This window comes from Scyliorhinus canicula, chromosome 18 (genome assembly GCF_902713615.1).
Source record: "Scyliorhinus canicula chromosome 18, sScyCan1.1, whole genome shotgun sequence".
In the NCBI taxonomy this organism is placed as follows: domain Eukaryota; kingdom Metazoa; phylum Chordata; class Chondrichthyes; order Carcharhiniformes; family Scyliorhinidae; genus Scyliorhinus; species Scyliorhinus canicula.
Window position 1 is genome coordinate 127,194,391 of NC_052163.1, and position 14,606 is coordinate 127,208,996.

General features: G+C 41.6%; 1 protein-coding gene across 15 annotated transcripts in view; it reads right to left on the minus strand.

The window, feature by feature from the left end:
* The window catches only part of LOC119952871 (cold-inducible RNA-binding protein-like), a 34,693-nt gene that overhangs the window by 16,998 nt on the left and 3,089 nt on the right, over positions 1 to 14,606 (minus strand). For 4 of the 15 annotated variants that reach the window (XM_038776463.1, XM_038776464.1, XM_038776461.1 and 1 more), the window contains exons 1-6: positions 3,566 to 3,702; positions 2,853 to 2,962; positions 1,690 to 1,796; positions 640 to 781; positions 298 to 379; positions 125 to 177 (exon numbers count right to left, since the gene is read on the minus strand). In XM_038776463.1, the coding sequence (XP_038632391.1) occupies positions 126 to 177; positions 298 to 379; positions 640 to 781; positions 1,690 to 1,796; positions 2,853 to 2,952 (483 nt within the window). In that variant the 5' untranslated portion in view covers positions 2,953 to 2,962; positions 3,566 to 3,702 and the 3' untranslated portion in view covers position 125. Of the gene's footprint in view, positions 1 to 124; positions 181 to 297; positions 380 to 639; positions 782 to 1,689; positions 1,797 to 2,852; positions 2,966 to 3,565; positions 3,704 to 10,718; positions 10,795 to 11,984; positions 12,058 to 13,032; positions 14,302 to 14,606 lie in introns of those variants that run through there. The other 11 variants (XM_038776459.1, XM_038776458.1, XM_038776454.1 and 8 more) reach the window with 8 other exon arrangements.

Here is a 14,606-nt window from a genome sequence, read left to right on the forward strand (position 1 = left end):
AGTGGCAATTCACGTTATATACTTTTTCAGAAATCCATTACCAAAATATATGTTTTTGGAAGATTAGAGTTGCAACCCAAGCCCAACCATTTTTCGCTTAATTTTCATTTTTAATGGCACCTACCTTAACTGTCATAACTATCCCTGTAGGAACCACCGCCGCCATAGCTCCCTTGACTCCTAGGGACAAACAAAGTCCCTGTAGTGTTTTGCAGATCATTCCAGAGCAAACAGTCAATTATAACAATATGTACAATATAATAAAAATTAAACTAAATAATAAAGAAACATTTTTACCTATCTCTGTTATAGTAGTCTCTTGATCCTGAGTAACCACTTCTTGAATCATAGCGTGCAATATACCCTCTATCTCCTCCACCTGTGTAAGAATCCAAATAATGGTGTAAATACAATCAAATGGACAAAAGTCCATTAATACTTAAAACTAACTACATGGAATAGCTAGAAAATTCCAACGGGAAAAAGGTTCCAAAAAAATTCTTCCAGTACCGCTATACATTGAATACTAAAATCGTTTCAAAATTATGGGTGCAATGACAGCCGATGGAATCAGTCCTTCCAACCTCCATTGAGTCAGTGGACAAAATTCTTTCAAATTATACCGGTAACGTTACATACCTCTGGAAAACCCGCGTGCTCGACGTCCAGACCCTCCACGGAAAAATCCGCGACTGCTTGCATTTCCACCCCTGTAGCCTCGGGATCGGTCTCCGGAGGATTTTCCAGCTTGATCCACCCTAATCTGACGCCCATCAATAGACTAGAATCAAGAGAAGAGTTACAACATAATTATTAGTTGTCAAATGGTTTAATTTCTAAATAAAATAACCTGCATTTATGATCACTAGACAGTCTGATGTGCTTTGCACAGAAACACAGGAGCACAAGTAGGCTATTCATCACCTGGAGCTTGTTTAACTCATTAAGTTATGACTGATCTTGATTTTTTTTTTAAAATTGCAATAATTAATAAATTAAGGAAACATGGTGGCTGGCTTGCAATCATTGCACCAATAACAACCCACATTTGTGCAAAACCGTTAACAGAAGTCCAAAGGCACTCCACAGGATTGCAATAAGACAAACATTGACACCAATCCAAAGGAAGAGATAAACGAGGCGAATAAGGCATCATGGTAGAGGAAGACAAGACACTTGGCCAAAAGAGTACTGGAAAACCAAAGTCTGGAATCAAAAACAACAAGAGTCGGAAAAGGGTTTCAATAGTTGGGCTGAGGACAGATAGAGACAGGTGCTATTGCAGAGGTGCATGATGGATATGGGATTGTAAAGTCTGGTTCAGCCGGAGACAGCTGCCAGGAAACTGATGAATGGACAAGTATTGGATTTATTTTCTTCGTAATGTTGGTTGAGGACAACAGAACTCCCTCACTCTTCTTCAAATAGTGCCATGGGATCTTTTTCATCCACCTGTGGGGACAGCTAGGATCACATTTAACATCTTATCTGAAGGACAGCACCTTTGACATTACTCTCAGTACTGTACTTTAGTCATCCTGAATTATGTGCTCAAATCTCCGGAATGGAGAGAGAGGGATGGAGTGAATCCATTACCTTCTCACCCTGAGGCAGCAGATACCACTTATGACACCTAGATGAGATCTAAACTGTTAACGGTTGTACAATTGATGGGTATTTGAAATGTACCTTTCCATTCATTGCTAACATGGCATCCTTTGCATCATCAGGATTTTCAAAGGTGACAAAACCAAACCCCCTCGACCTCTGCGTCTCTCGGTCCTTAATTACAATAACTAAAGCAGATAAGGGAAAAACGGGTCAAGTTATGAAATGTCACATGACTGAAGCAGCTAAAAAATTATTTAGACTATTATAGAATTCACAGCACTAAGGCAAGCCATTTGGCTCAAAAGATCTAGGACTGCTGGTATTCATCTGCCCTACTGAATTTATTGCATCCTCCTTCACTTACTGCTGCCTTCCTCCAATTATCTGTTTGAGCACCCATATACAGTACAAAAAAAGGCTTCCAACCAGTTTAAAACCGTGAAATTGAAAGAAATTGATGCGCCAAATCTGTGGAGTGGCAAAACACCATCGGATTGCCACTCGATTCTGGTTTACTGATCTTAGTCGGAACTCCACATTTCTGACCAGGGCCTGCTGAGAAACGCGGAGCATAGCTGCTCAGTATAGCATAGGATTATCACAGGAAGTGAAGCCACACACCCCTTGTACACACAGCACTGGCTGTTGCAAACTGCTAAATGTAAATGTTTCAGCCCAAGTGTGCAAGATAAATTGGTGGGGGTAGTCAATTGGTCAGAGGGCGAGTCGGGGGGGGGTGTTATGTCAGGGGTGCAGGGGGGTCTGCAGTTAAGTCGGTGGGATAGTCGGGTGGGGGTCAATAGTATAGGTACCTAGGAGTTAGAACTGGTTGTAATACTCCTAATCTTCCCTGGATAAATATTCTGCTGAACGAATTGGAATCATCTGAAGTGTGCAAGTTATAATTTTTTTGTAGGGTTCCAGATCCAGGTTAATTGCCCAGTGGAAGCTGAAGCTTCCTGGGCAATTCCAGTGCAGTCCCTGCTTAAGGAGGGGAGGGGGACCCCAGTGGCTGGAAGATCTGGGCTGACTTATGTGAGGGCAATGTGCCCTCCACAGTAAAAAAAAACACACACACACACACAAGCAGAGTAACCTGAAGGTGGAGAATGTGAGGAAAATACCCATTGCAAAATAACATCATTGACAATATGAAAAGGCGGTGATGCTGAAAGCGTGCGCTGCCAGCCCGGGTGGGGTACATATTTAGATTATATTTAGACTCTACACCGGACACCAACCTTCAGAGATCTGTCCATATTTGGAGAAGACGGATTCCAGGGACTGCTCGTTGGTGTCGAAGTTAAGCCCCCCGACGAAAAGCTTCCCCTCGTCAGACATCTTGCTTTACCTGCTGTGGGGGGGGGGGGGGGGGGGGGGGAAGAGAGAGAGGGGATTGAGAATGTGCAGAGGGATAATGAGAGCCCCCCCCCCCCTCCTCAGATTGAGGGGCGGTTTGCTGCATGGAGACCCCCCCCCCTCCCCCGGGCAGGCAGTGCCGCAATGCGGCAGGATCCGGGTCTCAAGGCAGTGGCCGTGCCGGCGGCCGGACAGCAGAGAGGGAGAGACACACACAGGCCGCCTTTGTGCCGCCGCCATTTTAGAGACCACCACAATACCGCCCCCCCCCCCCCCCCATCTCCACACCCACCGCCCTCCTCACAATCAAACCCATCCACCTCCCCGACAAAAAACCCCACTTCCAGCCGCTGATTCCCATCCACCCGCAGCTCCAGATTCTCTCGCGGTTCAGCGAAACACTCCCCCCCCCCCCCCCCCCGTTATTTTTAAAGGGAGGCTGCTCCCCCCCCCCCCCCCCCAATAAAGCGGGGCTGTCTCTAACTGAACCCCCCCCCCCCAATAAAGCGGGACTCTGTCTCTGACTGACCCCCCCAATGAAGCGGGCTCCCTCAGTCTGTCCTCCCCCCCCCCCCCCCCCTCCCCCCTCACTCACTGCCAGCAGACTGACTGGACCAGCAGCACCTCCAGACTCCGGGGCGGCAATGGCAGCGCGGCAGCGGCCGCCGCTATTTATACCCAGAGTCCCGGAGCCAGCTCTGCGCAGCCGCCAACCCCTCACTCAGACCTCAGCTCAGGCATTCAGCACCTACAGCTACCCCAGACAACCCCCTCACTCAGACCTCAGCTCAGGCACTCAGCACCTACAGCTACCCCAGACAACCCCCTCACTCAGACCTCAGCTCAGGCACTCAGCACCTACAGCTACCCCAGACACCCCCTCACTCAGACCTCAGCTCAGGCACTCAGCACCTACAGCTACCCCAGACAACCCCCTCACTCAGACATCAGCTCAGGCACTCAGCACCTACAACTACCCCAGACACCCCCTCACCTCAGGCATTCAGCACCTACAGCTACCCCAGACACCCGCTCACTCATATCTCAGCTCAGGCACTCAGCACCTACAGCTACCCCAGACACCCGCTCACTCATATCTCAGCTCAGGCACTCAGCACCTACCCCAGACACCCCCTCACCTCAGGCATTCAGCACCTACAGCTACCCCAGACACCCGCTCACTCATATCTCAGCTCAGGCACTCAGCACCTACAGCTACCCCAGACAACCCCCTTACTCAGACCTCAGCACCTACCCCAGACAACCCCCTCAGCTCAGGCACTCAGCACCTACAGCTACCCCAGACAACCCCCTCACTCAGACCTCAGCACCTACAGCTACCCCAGACACCCCCTCACTCAGACCTCCGCTCAGGCACTCAGCACCTACAGCTACCCCAGACAACCCCCTCACTCAGACCTCAGCTCAGGCATTCAGCACCTACAACTACCCCAGACAATCCCCTCACTCAGACCTCAGCTCAGGCACTCAGCACCTACAGCTACTCCCAGACAACCCACTGACTCAAACCTCAGCTCAGGTACTCAGCACCTTCAGCTGCCCCAGCAACACAGGACAACCCAGTCACTGAAACCTCAGCTAAACCACTGAGCACCTACAGCTACCATAGCAGCACAACACTGCAACGCCACATTCAAGATATTAACAGGGAAAGACAGGCTTCATAAAGACCATCTCCACTGGCTGGAGATTCAAAAACTACGTGGCATAATCTAAACAAATTAGGGCTGAGTCTTAATTACAAAGCACCTCTTCACTCAAAGGGTAGTAGCAGTTTGGTACTCTCTCCCACAAACAACAGTTGAAGCTAGATCTGATAGATAAGAGTATGGGCCAAAGGCACGTGTGTGAAGTTAAGTCACAGATCAGCCATGGTCTCATTAAATTATTGTTGTTAAATGGAAGGACATGCTCAAGGGGCTGAATGGCTTACTTGTGTTCCTATGTATATTACCCAGTCCTCACCTCACATTTATTTTAATAATCTTTATTAGTGACACAAAGTAGGTTTATATTAACACTGCAATTAAGTTATTGTGAAAATCCCGTAGTCGCATGTTGGGTACAATGGGAGAATTCAGAATTTCCAATTCACATACAAGCACGTCTTTAGGGACTTATGGAAGAAAACCGGGGTAAACCACTACTTATACACAGTCAGTTTAGTTTTGCAGGCAAGTAAGGGAAAGGTCTGTATTCTTCACTTAGCCGTGCCCATTTATTGTTGTGCAAAAATAATAATAGCACTTCACATGAAGTTTAGCAAACAAAATTGCCACTGAATCACAATCAAGGTGAAGAGCTTCGCTGAACAAGGACGTCTTAAAAGGAGGGGGAATTGAATTTTGAACTGGCCAGCTGGAGACAAAGCCACCAGTTATGGTTGAGTGAATGTAAATGCTGTAAACACTCAGGTCAGGCACCATCAATTAAAGAAAAAAGCGTTAACTCCTCCATACTTACTGTTCGCTCAACATCCGAACACTTCTCCAATTTTAGCCCAAAATTGTTTTGGGGTTGGTACAAGTACACAAACTATCCATTATAAAGAGCAGCTCATCTATGTGTTTGATCAAACAGTGCTTCAGCCTAATCCCATTTATTTTATGCTGACATCAAGAAATAATTTTTTTAACAGCAGGGACAGTTATTGAAAAAAAGCAGCTCTACCACACATACTAATTATAGCAAGATAGCATCTGCACTTTTAAAAGCAACAATTTTACAATGTGAAATTCAGGAACTTTACTACATTTCTGAGACAAAGGTAGCTTCATATCATTGATCCAAAATGTTGAGTATGTTCCTTTCTCCACTGATGCTGCCATACCTGCTGAGTTTTTCTAACATTTGTGATACAAAGAGGATATCACTTACAACTGATTATTCATCTGCACATATGGTCCTGAAATTTGTAATGGAAACTTCACATATCAACCATCCAGGTTTTAATTTTGCATATATCAATGGAGGCACAGCACCAAATTGGCAGGAGGGTATATTGGTGACAGTAATGGAAACGGATTTGTTATTGGCTATCCCCTCACTAGCAAGGATTGTCTGCCATGTGTCCAACAATGGCTGATGGAGGCAGATTCAGGACCTTGAGACACCATAGCACACAGGTGCAATATCTGGTTGTGTACCCCAGGTCACGGATGTTCCGTTTACTTTTCCTCTTTCTTTTGTTATTGGGCCTCAGTGCTGGGATCCGACCCAGACTCTCGCCATTTGATTTGGTCCAGTTGATGTCAATGTTGCATTTCCGCGAGTTAGTTTTAGCACAACAGTGATGCACTTCTTCAGTCCTCCTCTGGTGAATCAGCTCCAACTGAGCTTGGAGAAGACAGGTCTGGTATCTGAACTGTGACCAACTCAACAAAGCTGATGATCATAGCCAAAAAGCTTATGCTGCTTATGACTCAAGTCGTTTGAAGTGCCTCGGATATATTGTCCATGTTTCAGCCTCCGAGTAAGCACCACAAGCTTGATGCGTTTTAACATTGCAACTGGTAAACATGCTTCAAGTGGCCAAAGGCTGCACCAGCACATTTCAGGCAATGTTGATTTCTTCATCAATGTCAGCCTTCTGTGAAAGTGTTCCACATTTAAAGCACCCATTGTAAATCCTGGGGCATATGCATTTGGAACTTCTGATGAATGACTTTGGCCTTCTGAACATTGCGGAAGGCCCGTTTTCTCATCTGTCTGAGTAAATGCATCAAATATTTTCTGGAGATCTGTTTCAGACGCTGCACTTACTGCAGCCATTCTCTGGAGATCCGTTTCAGTTACTACAGTATATTGGAGCTTAATGAGGTCAAAGTAGTCCTCATTCAATCAAAAATAGTTTACTGTCCATTTGATAAAGGCAGGAGCACATCAGCAATCAAGGTCAAGAGAGTTGGAGCAATGACAATTATGTTTGACTCCCGTCTTAACCTCAAAGGGGTCAGTAATAGGTCTGTTAAGGATCCCCACTTGCATATTACAATTGTTCCAATTATTGTAGGTATTAGGAAAAGTCAACAATATGTCATTGTTCAAGGTATTCAGTTAATATTATTCTAGGATTTTCCCTTTCATCAATAACTGGTCTTTAGTTCCATGTTTTCTCGCTGGCTTTTCATTCCTTGTTGCCTCTCCCTCCTTTAAATGTCAAATCACATGTTACTTTTCAAATCTGTGGGGGCTGTTCTAGATGCTGAATAAACCTTTTAAAAGAATCCACACATCTCAGAGATGGCAGTGTAGTTGTAATGTCACTGGACAGTAATCCAGAGGCCCAGGCTAAAGTCTTAGGGGACATGGACTTAAATCCCATTATAGTACTTGGTGGAATTGAAATTCAATTAATAAATCTGCAATGTGCAGGTTAGGTGGATTGTCTATGCTAAATTGCCTCAGAGGGTGGGGTTGCAGGAATAGGGCAGGGGATTGGGCCTAGGTAGGGTGCTCTTTCAAAGGGTCTGTGCAGACTCAATGGGCCAAATGGCCTCCTACTGCACTGTAGGGATTCTATGAATATAAAGCTCCACCTAGTAATGATGACCATGAGGCTATCATTGATTATTGTACCGCTTGGCTCCATGATCTCTTTTAGGGAAGGAAATCGGCCATCCTTACTTGGTCCAGCTTACAGATGACTCCAGACCCACTGTGGTTAACTTTTAAATGCCCTATGAAATGGTCCAAAAACCACTTTGTTCAACGGCAATTAGGGATGGCCAGCAAATTGTGGCCTTGTCACCAATGTTCACAAAAGATTCAATCTCTCTACCTATTGTCTCTTTGCTATGTTTTTGCTCACCTGTCTCAATATTTCAACTTGGCGCCAAATTTCATCTGGCAATGGTCCTGTGAAGTACTCGGAAAGTTCGACCATGTTAAAGACACGCAGTTGTAATTTCATTAATGTTCTTAGGAACCTCAATCTCACCCATCACATAGCTCCCATGCCTCCACCCACCATACCAGTTCTGGACGTTTCTATTATTCTGCAGATGTGCAAATTGCAAAAGGTTGTTTTGCATTTCAGTGGAGTAACAATGCTAAATGCTGATTATACACAACCCAAAACTCCTTTTGCACTGCCTGAACTAAGTCAAATATAATTGCTTTAAGTGACATTTTGGGTTGGTGTTCCATAGGTCATTCCAATCAACAGCCTTGATCAATTTATAGTGTTTCAGGGCAATGAATTAAACGTCAGGAAAAGATTTCATGCTTTGTTTTCCCGAGAGCCAATATATTCTGAATGTGCCAAAACATCTCAGGTTAGTGCCAAAAACTAATTGACTGAACATCTATAGTGGATCTACTTTACCCAAGATAAAATCCATTATGCAAATATTTTACATCATAGCTGATCTATATCTCGACTCCTTATAACATGATAGAGATCAATTGTTAGACAAGATCAAGGAATATGAATTAATGGTTGCTAAATGAATGAGGCACAGATTAAATGGCGATAGCCGACTCCTGCTTTCTTTTCCTGAGTTCTTTTGAAAAGGGTGGAGCTTTCTGCTTTCAACAGGTGACAGATTTTAAAAGGACAATAAAGCCAATATTAAAATACCAGCAGACAATGGGGCAAATATCTCCTTCTGTGCTCCAATTATATATACTTGCAAGACAGGTGAGTGTTCAGATAACCTTCCAAACTAACTAGTCACAATGACAAAGGCAGTTTCAGAAACAGAAGCACATAATAGAATTCACATCTCAAGTGGCACAGAAATAAAACGGGACAGTACAAATATTTCAGTCTGAACAATTATGCTTTCATCCCTCTAAGAGACTACATAACAGCCTAAAAAGTCAAGATTTATTTTTAATTTAGATCAATACATAGCATGAAATTAACATTGAATTACATCATATGCAACTCAATGACAGATTGTTATTTTTCCAAAAGCTTTTGATTGCCTGAGTCAGTCATGCAAATGGATAGTGTACAGAGGAGATCCTAGGACACATGCTCAATAACATATTTGACTCCGATGTTGAACTAGGCTCATTAAAAACAGCTTCGGAATAATCAGGAAATAAAGTAAAATGTTTTGTTTTACCATCACGACTAATTCAATTATCTGTGTCTAGCTCTTGCATGGCATTGGTTACACGTGTAAAAGCAGGTTTTCTTCAACCAGCAAAGCATTAGCTTCCCTGCGCAAGAATGGAGGATAAGAATTTACATAATCTTTCAGTTCAAAATCCTCACTTTCTGTAAGGAGTCTCCAGGAAGTTAGATTCTCTGGTGGCTCAGCATAAAACAATTCAGGGCAGCAAGGTAGCATAGTGGTTAGCACTATGGCTTCACAGTGCCAGGGTCCCAGGTTCGATTCCCGGCTTGGATCACTGTGTGGAGTCTGCATGGGTTTCCTCCGGGTGCTCCGGTTTCCTCCCACAAGTCCAAAAAGGTTTGCTATTAGGTAATTTGGACATTCTGAAATTGTGTACCTGAACAGGCGCCGGAATGTGGTGATTAGGGGAATTTCACAGTAATTTCATTGCAGTGTTAATGTAATCCTACATGTGACAATAAAGATTATTATTAATTCCAGTTATCCTTCTGGGTGCATCGGAAATTACATCTGAATACCCAAACATTAAGAGTTTGAGATATTATGATATAGTGATACATCAGGAGCAAAATAAAATGAAGCGCCAAAAACAGGAATGATGCTTTAAAAAAAAATACGTGCAGCTCAAAGATAATACAAAAGTCGAGGAGTGTGACTATGACTCACAAAATGACTTCCCCACCTTTATAAAGAACAAGCAGCATTGTCCTATGTGGATAAGTGAGGCATGCCACCTTCAGAAAATCAAAGGGCGAAGCAAGAAATTACAAATATTCTACTTCAAAAGCAGCTCAGGCTCAATTCATTTAGTCTACAAAGTGCTCATGTGTAACCAACTCATCTAAAATTGTTTTATTATGCATATGTACCTGTATAGTGTAAATTCTTTCAGTTTAAATATTATTGAACTGACCAAAGCTGCCACCTGCCAATAATGTGATTTTAATGATGGTTGACAGTTACTGCAACTAGTAATTTTCACTCAGTACCTCATAATTTAGCATTGAAATAGTTTGGAAATGAAAGCTGCAAGTACAATCTTCAGTGTAATGAATGTCAATTCAGATAATTTAGCTTTTAAATGTCCAGTCATCATCCATTCCAAGGAGGTTTTACTCCGCACAGCAAATTTTTTTTTGCAGCAGCACTGTAGATTTCATTGTATAAAACACAAAAAAAATGGGCTTGACCACTTAATTAAGTAAAACACTAACCACATTGAATAGAACTACAACATTTAATCAACAATTTAGAAGTACATTCTATATTTCTTTTTACAGTACAAGTCCTCATTTATAATACATTTTAATTGTTTCCTAAAGTAACCAGTGATGCAGTCAGGATTGATTTGGTAGTGCTCAGCTAGATGGATTTTTTTTTAAAAACTAGGATTAGGAGCATAAGAGAACGAAGGACAGAAAATCATTTAAAAGTGTGCACACACTTGGCTCTTCAGATCAACATATTGTACAACAACTGACATAGTTTTCTTAGACTTTTGTGGGTACTTGTTGCACTCGAGTTAACTATAATGCTTTCAAGAATGCCATATCCACAATTTAATGTCTAAATAAAAATGGGAGAAAACTGTAGGCTGGACACAAACAATTTAATCCAACAAAAGTGTTGGCCAGTTACCTGAAAACATTAACTGCAACTATACTAAAAATGTTTTTCCTTTTTTCTTCCTTTTCTTTCAAACAGAAGAATCAGCCTGAAATGAGTGAACACAACATTTACAAAGATTGATCAAATGTGCATGACTCCAATCCAAAAATCTGTCATAGATACATAGTAATGAACAAATCTAATGGCATCAAATATTGAAGGTCTATAGATATTTACAAGAATGAACCACGATAATAATAATCACTTATTGTCACAAGTAGACATCAATGAAGTTACTGTGAAAAGCCCCTAGTCGCCACATTCCGGCACCTGTTCGGGGAGGCTGGAATTACAATCTGCATTACAAGGCCACTTAGCCCACTGTGCTAAACCAGCCCCTCTTGCTATTAGATGCAATATTCGACAAACAATAGCTTGAAGAAATCATTCAAGTATCAACTCATTTACCCAATGTACTGCTGGAACACATGGAGGATTAAAGTGGGAATTGAATAAATGAAATACACGTTTACCATTCAGAATACATGTTCATAGCGAAAAGTAAACTCAAAGAAACGTTCAAAATCTTGGATTAGGCTAGCAACAAAGCTAATCGCTACTCAACAGTAACTAAAATTGTGAGATTAGCAAAATGCCACTTTTGTCCAACAGTGGAAGGTTTTCTCTTCTCCCCCCTCATCCTGATTAATTCATACCAGCATAATTAACACACCTAAGGTAGGGTTGGTCAAGATAAATTAAAACTAGGCAAACTGTATACAGACGTCAATTATTTTTAGATATGTACCATCTGGATTCTCAAATCTGACTATATCAGTCATTTGATTGCACGGAAAATACAAAATTTAAAGAGTTGATAACCCTTCATTGCTGATCTATTATCCTAGTTTTACAACTAAAAATGTACAAGTGGCGATCTCAAAATAGTATCCATTTTGCTATTGTCAAATGTAGTTATACGCAAAGATTTTTAAATTTATAAAAACAAAAATTTAAGAGTACCCAATTAATTTTTCCAATTAAGGGGGCAATTTAGTGTGGCCAATCCACCTAACCTGCACATTTTTGGGTTGTGGGGGCGAAACCCACGCAAAAACGGGGAGAATGTGCAAACTCCACACGGACAGTGACCCAGATCTGGGATCGAACCTGGGACCTCGGCGCCGCGAGACTGCTGTGCTATCCACTGAGCCACCGTGCTGCTCTAAACGCAAAGATTTAATTCACACTAGTGACAAGCTCGCTTACAGAACTTTAACGAATGAAATTACTTACATTGCAATTCATGAAATTTCACCTCTTCCTCTCCAAACGTTTAACCCATCTTCTTTCTTCAGCCTTGCTCATTCTACAACAGAAAGTCAATACGTTAACCTTTTCTTGTATGTAATTTCAAATATTAGTCCACTAACTAATTCACTATCCAAGCATAAAATTCTACTTCAGCACTAAGGTTTTATGTGGGTCATCAGAAAACTAAGATTTTCTATAGTTCTTGCTTTCAAAATGCCTTAATTAAGCAAATCCAAAAGTATTTGTATAATTGTGAAATTCGAGCATGTTCACAAGTATAACTCAGTATGAATTGAACATTGAATGGTTTGCTTTCCAATTTAAAAGTTGTGGGACGAATTAGTCGGTATTTTAGAAAAAAAAGATCAAGAGTCCACTCATTACAACCTAGATTATAATTCCAAATTATGCAGAGACTGCAAATATTACAAACCCCAAGAGATCCTCCACTCCAACTTCCTGTAGAGATTAACCACCCAAAGGGAATAGTGACATAATTGCAGAAAGCAATACTATTAAATTATAAACATGCCACTAATTAAATACAAATAAAAAACAAAATTTGAACCATTGCTTGTGGTATGCTGGGCCCCAGACTGAAATCTGGGGACCTCGCAAACCCCAGTTTAGAAATGTACACTGTATATGAGAAATAACTTGTGAACTGGGATATTGTCTTTTTAAAAAGAATCGCTCAAAGCACAAATTCCTCCCCCTTCTATTTAAACAGCGCAATTGATTTTAGCATTCGTGTTGCTGAGTTTGGCAAATTAAGGTCCAGAGGTGGACAGTTTCACATCAAGTCCTTCATTGGTCTTTTCACCAATGGCAACAAGCCCATTTGATCTGGGAGCATTTTACAAAATTGGGAATTGTAGTTTTCTTGAACTGATTTATAGAGATGTACACATTAAGAAGGCCAAGGAAGAAATCCACTCAAGTTTATTTCAAGTTCATCACCAGAACATTTAAAACGGTTCAGCTTAATGAAATGGGAAAGTGGACATTGTACGAGAGCAAAATGAGTTACCTCAAGGCTATGATTATGTCCACTGATGCATTAGCCATAACCAGCTGAAGTTTCCTTGCACGAGGAACACGTCATTCTTCAATGCCACTACCTTCAGCAAAGCTAGCAAAAATCTTGATATTGTAAAGTATATGACATCTTTTTGACAGGTAATATGGGCTGTTATCTTAATTCATGTAATGGTTGCACAAGTTTTGAATATTAAAAGGACAAAACAACTAAGCAGGAAGTACTTTCAGATAGGATAGTTTGAGAAAGTTTTACTTAAATGCCTGGTGGAACAGGATTATTGGGTAGGGTGAAACAGAAGGGAAGAACTTGCATTGCACGTGAGAATTGCTTTAATTTAAAAAAAGACATTACCTTTGGGGCTAGGGTTGTAACTTAGAAGGTCAATGATTGTATTTACAGTCTGAATTCTAGAACGCTGAAGTGTCATTTGGGCTCCTTTTAGGACTGATTTACATGTTCTTGAACAATTACATAAAGCAAGTCTGGCGTGTTTTAATCCGAGCAAGCTAGCTTTCCATATTGAAACATTGCAGTTTTAATGTATGATTACTCATTTTAGTTATCCACAATAATTAGTATTATTCATACAATTTGGAATGAAGAGGGTTTAAAAATTGAATTTAGGCGAGCCATTCAAAAGAAAGAGCGATATTTTACCAAATCTAAATGACACCGCACTAACTACAGATCAAAATGACTCATTCATGCCGTTTCAAAAATAGTCTAAAGATAAATCAACATCATTCTAATCTCAACAAAAAGAGAAACTGGCTTGCTGGGTCAAGGCGAGAAGGGAGAGGGTCTGAAGGAGGAAACCACTGACAATGATCAAGATCAGTGCTAATCCATCTCGCCTGCACAACTGGGTTCCAAAGTCCATTTCAAATTTGGTTCAAAATGTGCTCAATGTTTTTTTTAAATATACAGAATAGCTAGTGACTAATAGAAGACACTGTCACTTTGCTTGCACTTTAAAACACACAAGAATAACGCTCATTAGATTTCTCATCAAATAGGAAAGTGTTATTTAAAATGTTTTTAAAGCCACTGTTAATAATATGTTAGCCAGGAAAGAAAGCAATCTGGCAGCCTCCTTTACAGAAATTATGCAGCATTTGCAGTTACTTCAATTATAGAACAAAATAGAAAATAGAGTTCTTTACTGCATGGGCGGCACAGTGTCTAGCACTGCTGCCTCACAGCCACAGGGTCCCGGGTCCAATTCCAGCCTCGGGTGCCTGTGTGTACTTTCTCCCCATGTCTGCGTGGGTTTCCTCCGGTTTACTCCCAGTCCAAAGGTGTGCAGGTTAGGTGGATTGACCATGCTAAATCGCCCCTTAGTGTCCAAAAAAGGTTAGGTGGGGTTATGGGCTTAAAGTAGGATGCTCTTTCCAAGAACCGGTGCAGACTCAATGGGCTGAATGGCCTCCTTCTGCACTGTAGATTCTGAGAGTTCAGTACTTAGAATTATAGAGGTAGATAAAGGACAATAATCAGAAAGTCACATGTATTAAAATGGACAACTTGCATCCAATTTCAGTAGCTACTCTTTATTGAAATTG